This window comes from Barbatula barbatula (assembly GCF_947034865.1).
Source record: "Barbatula barbatula genome assembly, chromosome: 3".
NCBI classification, from domain to species: Eukaryota; Metazoa; Chordata; class Actinopteri; order Cypriniformes; family Nemacheilidae; genus Barbatula; species Barbatula barbatula.
The window spans coordinates 4,002,936-4,017,269 of NC_136764.1; the positions used below are offsets into that span (position 1 = coordinate 4,002,936).

The 14,334-nt window shown below is 38.2% G+C and overlaps 1 protein-coding gene across 1 annotated transcript; it reads right to left on the reverse strand.

The window, feature by feature from the left end:
• Positions 1-130: 130 nt before the first annotated feature.
• On the reverse strand, positions 131-8,769 carry slc7a8b (solute carrier family 7 member 8b). Its single transcript, XM_079452310.1, has 11 exons — positions 8,586-8,769; positions 6,458-6,662; positions 6,209-6,360; positions 5,067-5,192; positions 3,574-3,727; positions 2,628-2,751; positions 2,364-2,467; positions 1,702-1,798; positions 1,187-1,336; positions 886-1,063; positions 131-731 (listed from the first exon to the last, which is right to left on the reverse strand). The coding sequence occupies exons 1-11, from the start codon at positions 8,704-8,706 to the stop codon at positions 631-633; spliced, it is 1,512 nt and encodes a 503-aa protein (XP_079308436.1). The 5' UTR covers positions 8,707-8,769; the 3' UTR covers positions 131-630.
• Positions 8,770-14,334: the final 5,565 nt, after the last annotated feature.

Genomic DNA, 14,334 nt, shown 5'->3' on the forward strand with positions numbered 1-14,334 from the left:
ATTTCTAAACAATGAGGTTATATAAGAGCTCTGTGTAATGGGAGCTTATTGTACAATGTACAGTATAATGGAAAACGTGTAACTGGAGTATTTTGTTGTTACACATTCGGCTCATGCAAACTCATTGGTTGATTTCAATGTTGGACTTTGGAACCGAAGGTTAACCTGCGAATCCGCAACTTTTTTTATTGAAAATAAACAGGTTTTCGAGCAAGTACATTAAATCGTATTACGATATATCAAACCGTTCACCGTAATGATCAGTTCATTCGGTTTACAATCATTCGGGTCAGTTTGACATCATTTCACTTCAACACTTGCGATTTTATGTTCCAACATGTTAATGCAAAAGTTAAAGGGTAACTCCATCCGAAAATGAAAATTCATGAATTACTCTCTACCCTCTAGTTCGGTTGAACACAAAGAGAGATATTTTGGAATAATGTATAATGTAAGCAACCGACAGCATACACCAATTCAATTTAATAAGGCTGCGTATAACAATTTGTATAACAATATCCACATTCATCTCCGTGCTGTTCTCTGTCTGTTTTGCATTTTAACACTTTGTCAAAATCTCGACGCGTACAGCTGAGGAGATAGCCGTAGATGATAGAAGTCAAATTTCTTCTATGTGGAAGACTCCTTTTCTTCACCATCACTTTTCTTGGCCTCGTCCTCGGTAGGATAGACCACCATGCACAGCTTCTGTCCCAAACGTGACATCTTATCTACGTGGATAGACAACAGCATGGCCATTTAAGACATCGTTTAAACTAAATGTAACAACAATCTACAATGAACCTTCACGAAACAAAATATACGAGAATATAATGGAAAATATAATGCGATATATTCTAAAATATCAAATTCGGACTTCCATACCAACAAAAGAATTGAAGCACTTGGGCTTGTTTTCCCAATAGACGCCAACAAAATACACAGGGACACCTGACAGCATGATGACCAGACCAATACAGCAAACCACAGGTTCAGAGTACACAGAGACGATCAGCAGTAGCACCCAGAAGATCAGGTAAATTGCCGGCCACACCAAGCTGACCTGCGGAGTTAAAGCTGTTCCTTTCAGTACAAATACCCCCAAAAAATGTAATTTATAGTATGTTTGAAATCTATAGCATACGTATATAATCTAGCAAACAAAATGCACCAAATTAAGCTTTACCTTTATTGGGCGAGGCATATCTGGCTCTTTAATGCGAAGCACAATCTGCCCAGCGATGGTAACCCCATAAAACAAGTAGTTGATGAAGCCAACATAGTTGATAAGAGTGTATATGTCAGTAGTGCACAACATCAGCAGAGTTGCTATACACTGTAAAATAAATAAGTACACAAACATATGATTAGAAAACGAACATACTTCATCCCATTGCATTTAAGAAAATTAACAATGTAAAGAAAAATTGATGAGTACACTTATTTTAGTACTAAAGGACAATATGTAAGATTTTCATTTTGTGTTGTGACTTTAAAGTCCCAGGGAAATTACAAACTACAATAAAAATGTATTGTATGGTCAGTCTGTTTACTGTTTGCTAAAAGTCTCCAACCTTTCCACCACATTTGTTATGGCTAAAGGTTATAGGTTAAAGTTTATGTATACATGAGACGGACCAAAAGCAAATAATAATAATTTGTTTCTATTGTATGAGGTCTTTAAGAAAAGCAAGGGCTCACAGTGAAGAATAGAGCTGGTATGGGAGTACATCGGTTCATATGAATCATTGCCAACAGACGAGGAAGATGACCTTCTCTGGCACCAGCAAAGAACAACCTGAGGGAGACACAACTGTCAATTCACACATAATGTTGGGCACATATACAAAAATCTGTTAACGGGTAGGTGCCACAGTCTGACATCCTTCAATGTTAAACGTGTTGTCTTCTCATGCCTAACATGGCAACTTGTCAGAAAATGAGTTGGACGTAGTATTTCTGTGCTCGATACACTCCCCCAGCGTTCATATAGGTTTCGGAAAGTGTTTTCGAACATGAAAATCTGTTTCGCAACAACTTTTTATCGCCCCTTATTGGACAATTCTCCTGGAAATGCATTAACCCGCCAGTGAGATGAAACAGCACACCCATGCGTCAACCTTGGAGAGCGGGAGAAGGAGCATGCGCACGCATCAACCAGCTTGAGCAAGAGAGAGAGCGCACTTCGTTTGCGAAGTTCAGTTGTGTTTGTTTGTTCACTGCATTTGGGCGATGAATGTTATGTAAACAAAGGATATAACGCTGGATTTGCAGATGGTTTGAAACTGACAGATGGAGCGGTCCCAGCGCTACCTCCGCTTTAAACTCAAGAGTGAATGAGAAAAAATATCTTTAGGACCGACCTAGATGAGGTGAAAAGGGAACCGTTAACCCCACCGAAGGTGGAAAGAGCCACAGACATGGGCATGATCCATGACATCACCCCAAACATCTTCTCACCAAATGTCTAAATAAGATTAAGAGAGACAGTCAAAAAAGACAACAGTATGTGCAAACAAGGGATTAAGTTTACACAGGCGAGTAGAGATGATGAAGGCATGATCCATTCAGACCATTGTGAATGGAGAACTCAATCAAATAGAGAGTGCAAGGCCGGATGAACTCACCACAGCAACAGCATTAGAGGCCAACAGCTCCTGAGGGCTCATAGCTGTAATGTATGCGATGTTTACAAAAATATAGACGAAAGTGACCAGAGGGATCGAGATGAAGATGGCAAGAGGCAGGTTCCTGTAAAAGTGAGAGTTAAAACAGTGATTGAAGTTGGATTGCAAATGCAGTTCTGTCATTAGTTCAACTGCATCACCTTTGTCAAATAATGCAATATTCCAAATCTTTAAATAAATAAAAAAGGCAAACAAAAAAAGAAATGGACTGTACCAAGTTCGTGCTCCGGTTTCAAAAAAAGTGACCGGTAGGTCAGTTCAGCTTAGCGCCGTCAGGTTTAGCAAATAAACAGATGGATTTAACCTTCACAGTGTACATTGTCTGTAGGTACCTGAAATATGTATACCAGTAACTGTTTGTTACTGTCGCGTTCGGCGCTATAATACACATTTACATTTAATATCGTTATGTGACTGCGCTATTGCCGGTCAACTGTTATTGGAGGCAATTAACATTCATGTTATGTGTATATGTGAGTATCTTTTTCCAAGCACAACCATGTAATAGTCTAAAAGTGCCCAAGCGTTCAGAGTTGTTGACCACATGTGCAGCAGCCACGTGCACGTGAACAACGCATCTATAGAGTTAATCTATATACTTAAATCAAACTGCAGTGCAGTTTAATAGTTGAAGAAATATTAACTAGGTTTGTTGGGTTATTTTTCAATATATTCATGTTTGTGTTTTAGATTTATTCTTTACAGAACCACACACACGATCAATAAACAAGATTAGAAGTAATCAGAGACCGCAATTTATAAAAGAAGTAGCAATTTAAACTTCACAGTAATCGTATGGAGCCGTTGATAGTTAAATTCAATTTAATCGCGCAGACAAAACACAAATTCAAAAAAATCACCGAAAACTTTAATCACACTTTTATACCTGTAGGGGTCAATAAGCTCTTCTGTAACATAGTTAAGGAAGTTCCAGCCTGAATAAGCAAAAGAGCCTTGGAGGAGAGCGAGTGCGATGCGACCCACTTCATACGGCTCAAGAGGGTCAAATGCATGGGCAGGTTCCAACCAATAATACTGACCTGCAGTCACAAACAAGTGGTTGTGAATGAATATATCATACGTGTCATGAGAGTGAAACACTGTGGCTCATCAGTGGATATAATGTATACGTGTAAAATAATAAATAATCATTTTAATAAAACATTCATAAGTTAATAATATTAATATATCTAATAAACATTTAATACAAACAATTTAAAACTTGTCTGGCTCACTCATATGCAACAATTGGGTATATTATTAACTCTTCCTACAGATTTGTAACTAAAAAGGCATTATATTTTTAATTCCCAACACTATAAAGTTGTTTTTGACCCATGCTGGGTGAATATTGGACAGTTATTTCAACCCAGCTGCTGGGTTATTTCCTCTCATGGTTGGGTAAAGACAACCCAGGAATAGGGTGAGAAATAACCCAACATGGGTCATTTTACCCAGCAGTGTGTTCTGTCCAATATTAACCCACATGGGTCAAAAACAACACAGCCCTTTATAGAGGAAAGAGCAGTCAGAACCAAAAAGGGTAATAATACATTATCTCAAACAATGCATAACATGTATAACTCATCTGCTCTGTATAAACCGTTTCATCGGACACCCACTTAACATCCGGTTTGTATATTATTTAGTACACATGAGAGTTTACTATTTATATTTGATTGCATTTATGTTAATATAATTTATAATTGTATTTAATAAACGATTTGTTGAATGTTTTTTTAAAGGAGTCTTTTAAAGGAAATGTACATTGACATCTAGTGGTTGAGATTGGTATCACAGTCCGAATTCAAAATATTAGAGAGACAAGTTTAGCCAAGTAACAGTTCTTCTTGGTTTCCTTGGCTGGTTATCAGAAATAATCTACAGGCGCTCTATTGTTTATGAATGTGTACCGGAAGTTAAGTTAAGTCGCAAAAGTGCGGATGCGCTGTTACTTATTGTGAAGTAATTTATCCAAAAACACTAAGCCAGTGTTGTAAATTTTTTCAGTTGAGTAGTACAATATCTCAAATGTTTCCCACTACTTGTAAATAGTTAGAATATCTCATAATATATTTTTTGAACGCAAAAGAAGATATTTTGAAGAATGTAGGACAGCAAACAGGTCTGGGGCACTTTTGACTTGTATTGTCATGTTTCCTACTTTGGAAGTCAATGTGGGGCAAACTCTGTCTGGTTATAAGCGTTCTTCCAAATATCTTTCTCTTTGTTCATCAGAACTAAGACATTTATACAGATCTGGAACAAATGGGAGATACGAAGATCAAAGGAGCGCAAATGATGACAGGATTTTCATTTTTGGGTGAACTATCCTTTTGTTTGGTAAATAATGCACATGATTAGAACACTGCGAATTACCTTTGCAGATCTGCACGATGCCCATAATGATGATAAGAACAAGAGCAAGCAGTTTGCCTGATGTAAACACGTCCTGTACAAGTGTTGCCCAGCGAACACTGAGACAGTTTATACAGGTTAGCAGCACTTTAGGGAAGAGAAGAATGAATGTTAATCATTACAAACATTCAGACAAATACTCATTTTTACCATGTTTTGTATGTTATAGATTCTGATCATGTTTATAAAGTCAAATGTGATTATAGGTAGGTTACATTCAGTCAGTCAAATATCTTTTGGGGGACGATCAAAGTAAAGTATTATCAGATATTAAGCCGACAGTCTACTAATATGACTGTAGTTCACAAAAGGTAGTTTGTATAATGTCTGAACTATTCAAAGTGTTACCTATGTTATTTGAGTATGATGCATTCAGCTTAATATAAGGCATGACAAAAATATCTTTAAATTAAAAAAATTGACCAAATTACCCAAAGTTACCATATACAACATTGTTCATGACAGTCACAGACATGGGATCTAACAATTGCCACAATACTCCTGCAAACTGGTGAACAAAGTGTGAGTCACAAAGCAATCATGTATTCACAAAACTGCTTAAGGGTATGAAAAGCTACTTAACTGGTTTGAGGTGTTAACTGAGGTCATGCCTCGGCTTTAGAGGATATCAAAATTATATTAAAATTTTCTGTAACTACTGAAAGAAAATATGCGTGAAAAAACCCAGACAGCTGGGGCGCCAGAAAAATAATGTCAAGGAAAATTACTTGTTTTAAGATTTATTTTACACCAAACTTGTAAATTTGCCGTTTATTGCTGTAATTTCGAAAAAACATGAAATTACAGTGTTAAAATATGGTAACATGGGAATCTCTGTTCTTTGTTAATGAGAAAATAGCTAATGCAAATATGTGCACATGTTTAAAATCGCCAAAAGTCTTTTCATCAAGCTTTTTAAAGCTCCATCACATTACACAGATGACTTTTATCCTTGTTTTAAGTCATGAATCAGAAAAACAGCCCAGACAGGACTGGATCTCTGCAGAATGTTCTTAACTACAAGTTTGGTCAATGGACAAATACCACTAGTGTACTTTTAGACTCTCGGATCCTGTTCCACCTGCTTTAATAAAGTTACTCACACAGACAGACTGCGGCGAGCAGACCCAAGGCTTTCTCTGGAGGAAGGCAGGATGGAAAGAGAGGCTGAATTGCATATGTGGCAAAGGTAAGAGAAATCACGGCCTGGTTAGTCGGATAGATCACCAACAAGGCAACCCACAGCCTCAGAAACCTACAGCATTTACAAAAACAACACATGTGACATACATTTAACATCCTTCTTCATACTGTACACAAAAACAATACAACATGGCACCGAAAGATCTTACCCAGCAAGCCCTCCAAAGACATACTTTACATAGGAATAGTCACCCCCAGATTTGGGGATTGTTACTCCCAGTTCGGCATAGCACAGAGCGCTGATGGCAGTGATGAGACCAGTAAGAAACCACAATATGAGAGCCAGACCCACCGAACCGGAATTTTCCAAAACACCCTTTGGACTTACGAAGATCCCAGAACCAATGATGTTACCTGGGAAAACAAAAGCACGTGACTGTGATCTTGTTTGATTTAATTCACTTTATCTTTTTTTATGTACCTGATTCCTGCACTCAGCTATCGAACCACAATGTTGGTTTTTATTTGTGCAACATTTCTGTTTGTGTATGTCATTTTATTGAGATGTTCTGAAGAGCTTTGGTAACCTGGGGCCAGTTTCAACAAGGAGGTCCAACCAACTTTAGGTTAAACCTTGAACTCCAAGTTGGTTTACTTAGAAATATGAAACTTTGAGTTTTTGGTTTCAGAGCAGCTGATTTAAGTTAGTTCTATCAACTTTGGGGAAGTTAACCTCGAGTTAAGCGCTTGCGCCACAACTACGACAAGCCATGATGAATGGAGCTCCGATATTACGATTCACCATGGCAACGGCACCGAGAAGTGCAAAATGGCAGCAGAAGGCGCTTGAGAGCGAGGCACATTGGATTTACTAATGTGCTGAAAATGACTTAAGTTTAAAATAACTAATAGATAAATGTGCCAATAAACAAACACGTTCATTAGTAAATAAATGAATGAAACAACAGAAATGATAAAAAATGATCATGCTCTCACTCATCATCATTGCTCTGGTGATATCTGTGAGATATCAAGGTATATAGGACACTTTTTAGGGTGTTAGACTCTTATTTTGAACCCTGTTCAGAGCGGTTTTGGGAAGGAAAGGCTGCATGTCCAAAATAACTGTTTATTACCTTCATCGCTGCATTTGTCTGTATTTATAAAAGAAATCTTCATGCACTTTATTTATACACTTTATTGAGTAATTTCTCATCCTCCGTCGAAAACAACCATTTGTGAGGGCATGTAAGGGAAATAATATGCTCTGGTGTAATACACGGCCATGTTAGGATGGATGATGAGTTTTGCTATATCTAATTCACTGTTGAGAAAAGTTTGAATAAAAATGCAGAGGGAAATGACAAAATTCCAATCGGGTCCAAAATTGCTCGGCTGAAATCAAAGTACATCCCTTCACATACAGGATCCTCTATTAAAGCAAATATGAAACACTTGCGCTTTTAGAAGGGGAAGGAGATCAAAATAAACCCTGAGTTATCCAAAGATAACCTGCTCCCGACCAGGTAAGGTTGACCGAGTAAGTAACTATGGATACTGACTCTGAGTATAAGTGACCTCTCCTTTAGAAACAGGCTTCAGTTACCCCGCTTTCTCTGGTTTGACATACCTCACAGTTTCCCTAATTTTTCAGACCCATTAGTACAGTCTTTCAGTCCCCAATGAAATAAAAAATGATGATCTTGGCTACGTATGTTTGGCTAACTGAGCACCTATGCATTGTTGTTCTTTTGTTGCACAAATTGCTTTATTGTTTTCCCCTACTTTGTAAGTCGCTTTAGAAAAGCTTCTGCTAAATGTACATGTAAATGTCTGTGTGGGTGTGCGTCGCCCATTCAAAATATTTGGGATTGCTTTGGAACTGGTAGACGGTTTAACAGTCATGTTTATTATAAACACCTGTTGTGGAATATAAAAGGGAAGTTTGAAAGAAATTGGCAGTGAACTCACTTATGTGTGCAAACCTTAGAGATTAAAGCAGTTATCCAAAAGCAGAAGACTATTATATTCATAATAGTCTCAGTCATTTACCAATATTACATAACGTAGTCAATACAATGGTGGAGATCAGACTCCACATGGAAAGCATGGAATAAAAAAACACAGCTTAAAGAAAGTATAACTATTTATGAAATATCTCTTATCATGTCATCTTATATACAGATGTCACATACATTTCTGTGCATCTTTTAGAAGTATTATTCCATTTAATTGACCTCAACGTATGGATTGCATCATGTACACAAAACACATACCCTGCGTAAAGGAAACGTTTTAATACGAATGCCTAAAGCACACCTATGTTTTTAGACTTACCCACAATAATACCGCATGCACTAAACAGTCCGATCTCTTTGTTCAAAGCCACTGTGGATTTGTCACCCGTGTCTGAGTCCGGCACCGACTCAGCCCTGCGTCTAGAAACACTCCTGCTCATGTTTACACAGAGAACAGCTCAACTCAGTGTACAAGTATTGATGTTGAACACCGTAGGAGCTTCTTCGTCCCGCCCCAAATTAATGTGTTATGGTATTAAACACACCCACGAGGCTTTTTCCCAAACAGAGAGTGACCAGTGAATTGAGCACCGTGTTACAATACCAGATTATCCAGCCTAAGCTTGTTCTCTGATGTTAACGTGTAGTTTGGGCACTTTGTAACTGGGCACACTTGGAGAAAAGCTTGCTCCGGGGCATACTTGCTACTACGTTGACAGGTAGAAACACAGAACTGGAAAGAATAAGTGAAGCATTTATATTGCGCCTTTTACCTTTAAACTAGTTACTTTGTATTAGCACCTATTGTACCATCGCTCTTTGTTTGACATATCGCTTATTGCTCCCCGAACTCTTTGTAAGTCGCTTTGGATAAAAGCGATTGCTAAATGACTAAATGTAAATCACTTTATAATCATAACTTCTCACCCATTAAGTTTCTTTTTTTACAGGTTAAGAAGCCAACGTGGATTCATCTTCCTCCCTTTTTGCTTTCTTATGGACTGATTCCCTAGAGCTTTATCCCCGCTGACATTTTATTTATTTTGACAGTCTGGGATGTTTTTATGGTGTGTGCAAGCCCTTTGACAGCTCAATGCAACCACGACCGACATAAGCATCAACAGTCCTGATAAATCATGACACAGTCAGGATGCCATTAAGACATCTAAAATACAACACACATAAACTCTTTATAACCATTTGGCCTTTTCACAAACGTCAATTATAAGGGGTAACTTGCAAAGTTCTTGCAAACAATGTGGCCTTCCGGTGCTATGGCTTCAACCATCTTTCCATGAAAAGCCACATGGCTTTAAGCTTAAAGTCACCATGAAACGGAAGTTGGGGTCGTCTTCTTTTCCGTATTGAGACGTGAAACATCTTCTGAAAAAAAAGAAAGTGGGGCGGAACTTCATGTCGCCGTCCCCTAATTGATTGGATCGTTGTAAGTTGGCCTGATACACCACCGGTACCCATTGGACAGTCAGTATAGGCCCACCTCTTTTTCAGGCATTACGTCATGAAGAGAAGAGTTGTTGTTTAGAGAGGGAGTGGAGCTTTATGTTTTTAATTAAAGATTACAACTGCAAATGACTGTGTCGGGAAGTGTTCAAACCATTAAAGAACCATTACAGACTGACTTTTCAAACCAACAGGTAGAAGTACTGTGAACTTGCACGCAAGCTGAACCTTCATAAAAAACGACCTTGGTTTAAATACAAATAAAAACCATGATATCATAGAAATAATAATTAACACAGGAGAACATGCTAACTCCACGCAGACTCGAACCAATGACCTTGTGCAATGATAAATCTAGTATAAACAACTACACAGTTAGTCAAATGGTTTAAGGAAAACGATTGCCTGAGATGAATGAAGTTCATTGGATTCAATATAGTTACACAAGTAAGGTTTTTTATTTTATCAAGTTTTTATTGATGATTTATTATAGATTATTTTAAAAACACAGAACAGTGTAAATGCATATTCACTGGTGAGCTGGCTAAATAATTATCGCCATTGCCGTACCCTAAACCCTCAGATATAAGACAAATGACTGTAGTTTATGATAAAAGGTCATCAATAATAATCTTAAATAGTAAGTAAAACAGACCCTAATATCTAAAGATGAACCTACATTTCATTACGTCGTATTCTTAATAAAGAAAACAAGTTTCAGTCCTGCACTCGGAGAGATGCACGAACACTGAATCATTTCAGAAAAGTGCGTACATCTCAGGTTAAGGAAGTCATATTAACTACATTTATTGTGTTATATACAGTATTTTATGGTTATTCCGTTTGATCCTGTTCACTACTAAATGAAGAGTTGTGTGTCTGTGGTTGTGTTTTTCACAATAATCACAGAAGTGACACGGAAGCCTCCGCAGGGTCAAAAATACTAAATCCTGTGTGTAAGAAACGCTGTAGAAGGATAAAGTCCCAGCCGGCCAGTCCAGATAATTATAATCCTATTGCCTCGGTTTGACCTAAGGGGTCCTGTACTTCAGTGGGTTTGCTATTGTGCCACGCAGTAAATACATCACCAGTGCAGGAAATACAACAGGATTTATCATTTTGTCCGAACATGCAGTCACTCCCTCCTTTCCTGTTGATTTTGTTATACGTCAGCTTTCCTGTAGCTCAAGGGTAAGAGCATTGCGTTAACAACGCAAGGTTGTGGGTTGGATCCCAGGGGATTGCAGATACGTTGCTTTGGATAAAAATGTCTGCCAAATGCCTGAATGTAAATGTCACTGACATACGAGCCCACTCCCCAGTGTATGTAGCGTCCAGTCAGGCTTTCACGACACAAAACCTGCTCATTATGTTCAAATCTCTCCGAATGGTCAGGATACGACTGCTACTCTTTTACACGCGAAGGAGTTTTGTTTCCATCCGACAGAATAAGACAAGTGTGCGCTGTGTTTGGATCCAGTGTGAGATCACAGGCATCTGCATGTAAGAACAGAGAACACAAGACAACTGCAAAATATTTGTGTCTGTTTGCAGGGCGGGTGCATGGCATAGGTGTCATAAGCAGTTGCCTAGGGCACAAAATAATCGTATGGGCGCCAAACAAGAGTGCAAAGAGACGCAACATCTGAACAGCTTCTTGCATCATGACATGATTATAATTCCTCACCTTAAAGCAACACAAGATAACTTTTGCTTATGGTTCCCCCCATGTGGCTGATAAGCGCATTTGTATGTTATCAATTCTTCATCTTGATCTGAATTAGAAGTGTGATTACATTTCAGTGAGTGTTTTAGTGATTTCTGCTCTGTCGTCTTGTGTCAGGATCTTCTGAAGAACAGAAGATGAGATCCAACAGAGGACCGGGATGTGACATGATGTGGAGGCTTCTCGTTCTCCTAATGTGTGACATGGTTCTGCTTGCGTGATGCTTATCAGTCATTCTCTTTCTAAAATATTCCTCCTTCTGAGCATTGAATCCTTGTATTTCTGTCACACGGCTGATGTATTCAGAGGGGATCTGATGGGCTGCTGCTGGTCTGGAGGTGATCCAAATGTAAGCTTTAGGAAGCATTTCTCCTCTGATCAGGTTTGACATCAACACATTCAATGATGAAGTGTCAGTCACATCGGAAACTTTCTCACTGTCTGAACACACCAGTTCCATTCTGCTTTCATCCAGACCATCGAACATGAACACAACTTTGCACTCCTCATAAATCTTTGAGCTCAGATCTTGAAGTTCAGGATGAAAGTCTATAGTCGATAAAGTTTGTGGAGACGACACTGTTCATCTTTCATCAAGTTCAGCTCTCGAAACGGAAGCACATATATCCCGATTTGCTTTTCCTTCAGCCCAGTCAAGAATAAACTTCTGCACAGAGACTGTTTAGACTTGAATATATTGGGCCGAAACATTCTCTAGTTTTAAGTTTCATCTTGGATACGTCTAGAGAAAGGCTACATGAGGGATGTGTTGTGCAAAGTTTTACAATGACAGGGTCCTGTATTGCCCAAGGTCTGAAATAGCTACCCGGGGGTAATGCAAAGATGGCTCCCTGAAGGGGCTTTTTTTCCTGCAAGTTAAGCAGATGGTTTATCTGGAGTGAGGGGTCTTTATTCTATCGCTGAATTGAGGGGGAGCCAACATGGACGCATTAGACTTCATAGACACACAGCTGGCTTCCGGAGATGTTGCCTTTCCTCTGAGATCCTCTACAGCACTCTCCTCTTCTACTAACATTGCTTTTTATACGTTGTAGCTGAAACGGCACAATTACAAACAGCTACACTTTACAAAAATAGCACTTTATTTAAGTTCACATTTTTATTTTTCCTGTATACAGTACTTTATCCACTTTATATTTGTATGATTGTACTAATGGTTGTTCTATAGTTTTCTTCTTAGATTGTACTTATTATAGATATTTGACCTGTGTTTCTATCTCCTTATCTTGGGTGTGTGGTTCTAGGTGATTTCATCTGTGCGTGTCTCTGTGTTTGTTTGTGTGTGTGCGTGTGTGTGTGTGTGCGTGCGTGCGTGCGTGTCTGTGTGTCTGTGTGTCTGTCTGTCTGTCTGTCTGTCTGTCTGTGTGCGCGTTTGTGTGTGTTGTGTCTGTGTTTTCACCTTTTTAGTTTTGACCTGCATAACCTTATATGTTTTGCTTACAGTCAATATGTTTTCTTGTACAGCTGCTTTGTAACAATGAAAAAGCACTTAAAAAAAACTGACATGACTTGACAAAAAGCACCAGAAATGTCGTTGTATGATCCATACAATGACAATAACGAATCTGAATCTAATATAAGTCTTAACTTTCTTTTTTTTCTTTTTTTAAATGCTTTATTTAACATTTTATTATAACAAAACAATGTTACAACAGAAACTTAACATAAAGGAACACTTAGATTAATGAAAAGAGAGAAAATAAAATATTTCCATGGCTCAAAACAGACAAGACAAAAAAAGAAATAATAATAATAAAACAAATCAAAAACAAAGACAGGAGAGGGAGTTACACAAATAATAAAAATAATTAAAGCTGCAAGCAGCATTTAGCGGGTTCGAGCACTTATAAGGCATCCAAAGCATCTTTGCCTTCATCAAGTAGGCCGAGGACTCTCATCCTAAAACACCCAAGTGGAAGATACTCCCAACGCCTGAAAAATTATAGATACGGTCAGCAACGGTTCACAGACACTACGCATGATTACACACATATGCACATAGAGTACACTTGAGGGGAATCATTTTTTCAGGTTAATTTGGTCACATCCATTTAAGAAATGACCCCGTCTAAATGCCTAATTGCATTGAGTTGCTACAATGTGACTACTGAGTAGATATTTGGGTTTACATGCAATTAAACTGGTGTACATAATAAAGGTGTGTGTTATGTTAAGCAAAACAGCATCTTACAACCAGCCAGACATGTTCTATATTTATAGACGTGTGAATATGGAGCAACGTTTAATGTGTAGTGCTTTATATGTCTAACACCTTGTTCCTGTGAGACAGGAAACGTATCTCTTGTCCGGTAACCATCATATTTTGCATGCTTGTTTAGTCTAATAAGATGTATGATTGTACTTCATGGCAAGTCAATTGGATTATTTGTTAAGGAGAAGCGAGCTTTCAGGTACACCGTTCACTTGAATATAATAAAGGACCCTGTAGTGGTCATGCAAATGAAAAAGTTGAAGATGTTTTGATAGTTATTGATTTAGACAGTCCAGAGAATTGTACTGTGGTGGAAATTTTGAAATCGCTTGAAAAACCTAGGACAAGTTTGCAAAAGTAGGTTCTTAACATCATCACAGATAACTCACAAACTGTTTGATCGACATCAATGGTTCAAGAGCCAAATTTGTTTGGAATTATGAGAGCTTTCATATGACATCGATAGTTTGTGTAAATGTCAAATGTCACGTGATACACAATTGTTAAGGCAACCAAAGATGTGTACATTCTGCCATTTATACTTTATAGCGCCACCTAGTGTTCTGACACCGTGGTATTTTGTAATTCACCTAGGAGTGATGGTCTTCACATATGTTCCAAGCCCCATGATGATATCTCTAATAGTGC

Coding starts and splice junctions, on each gene's coding strand:
- slc7a8b (XM_079452310.1), bottom strand. CDS start 8,706: ATGAGCAGGAGTGTTTCTAGACGCAGGGCTGAGTCGGTGCCGGACTCA. Junction 2,752..3,573: donor GAGCTTATTGACCCCTACAG/GTATAAAAGTGT, acceptor TCACTTTTACAG/GAACCTGCCTCTTGCCATCT. Junction 1,799..2,363: donor TCCCTTTTCACCTCATCTAG/GTCGGTCCTAAA, acceptor TGTCTCCCTCAG/GTTGTTCTTTGCTGGTGCCA.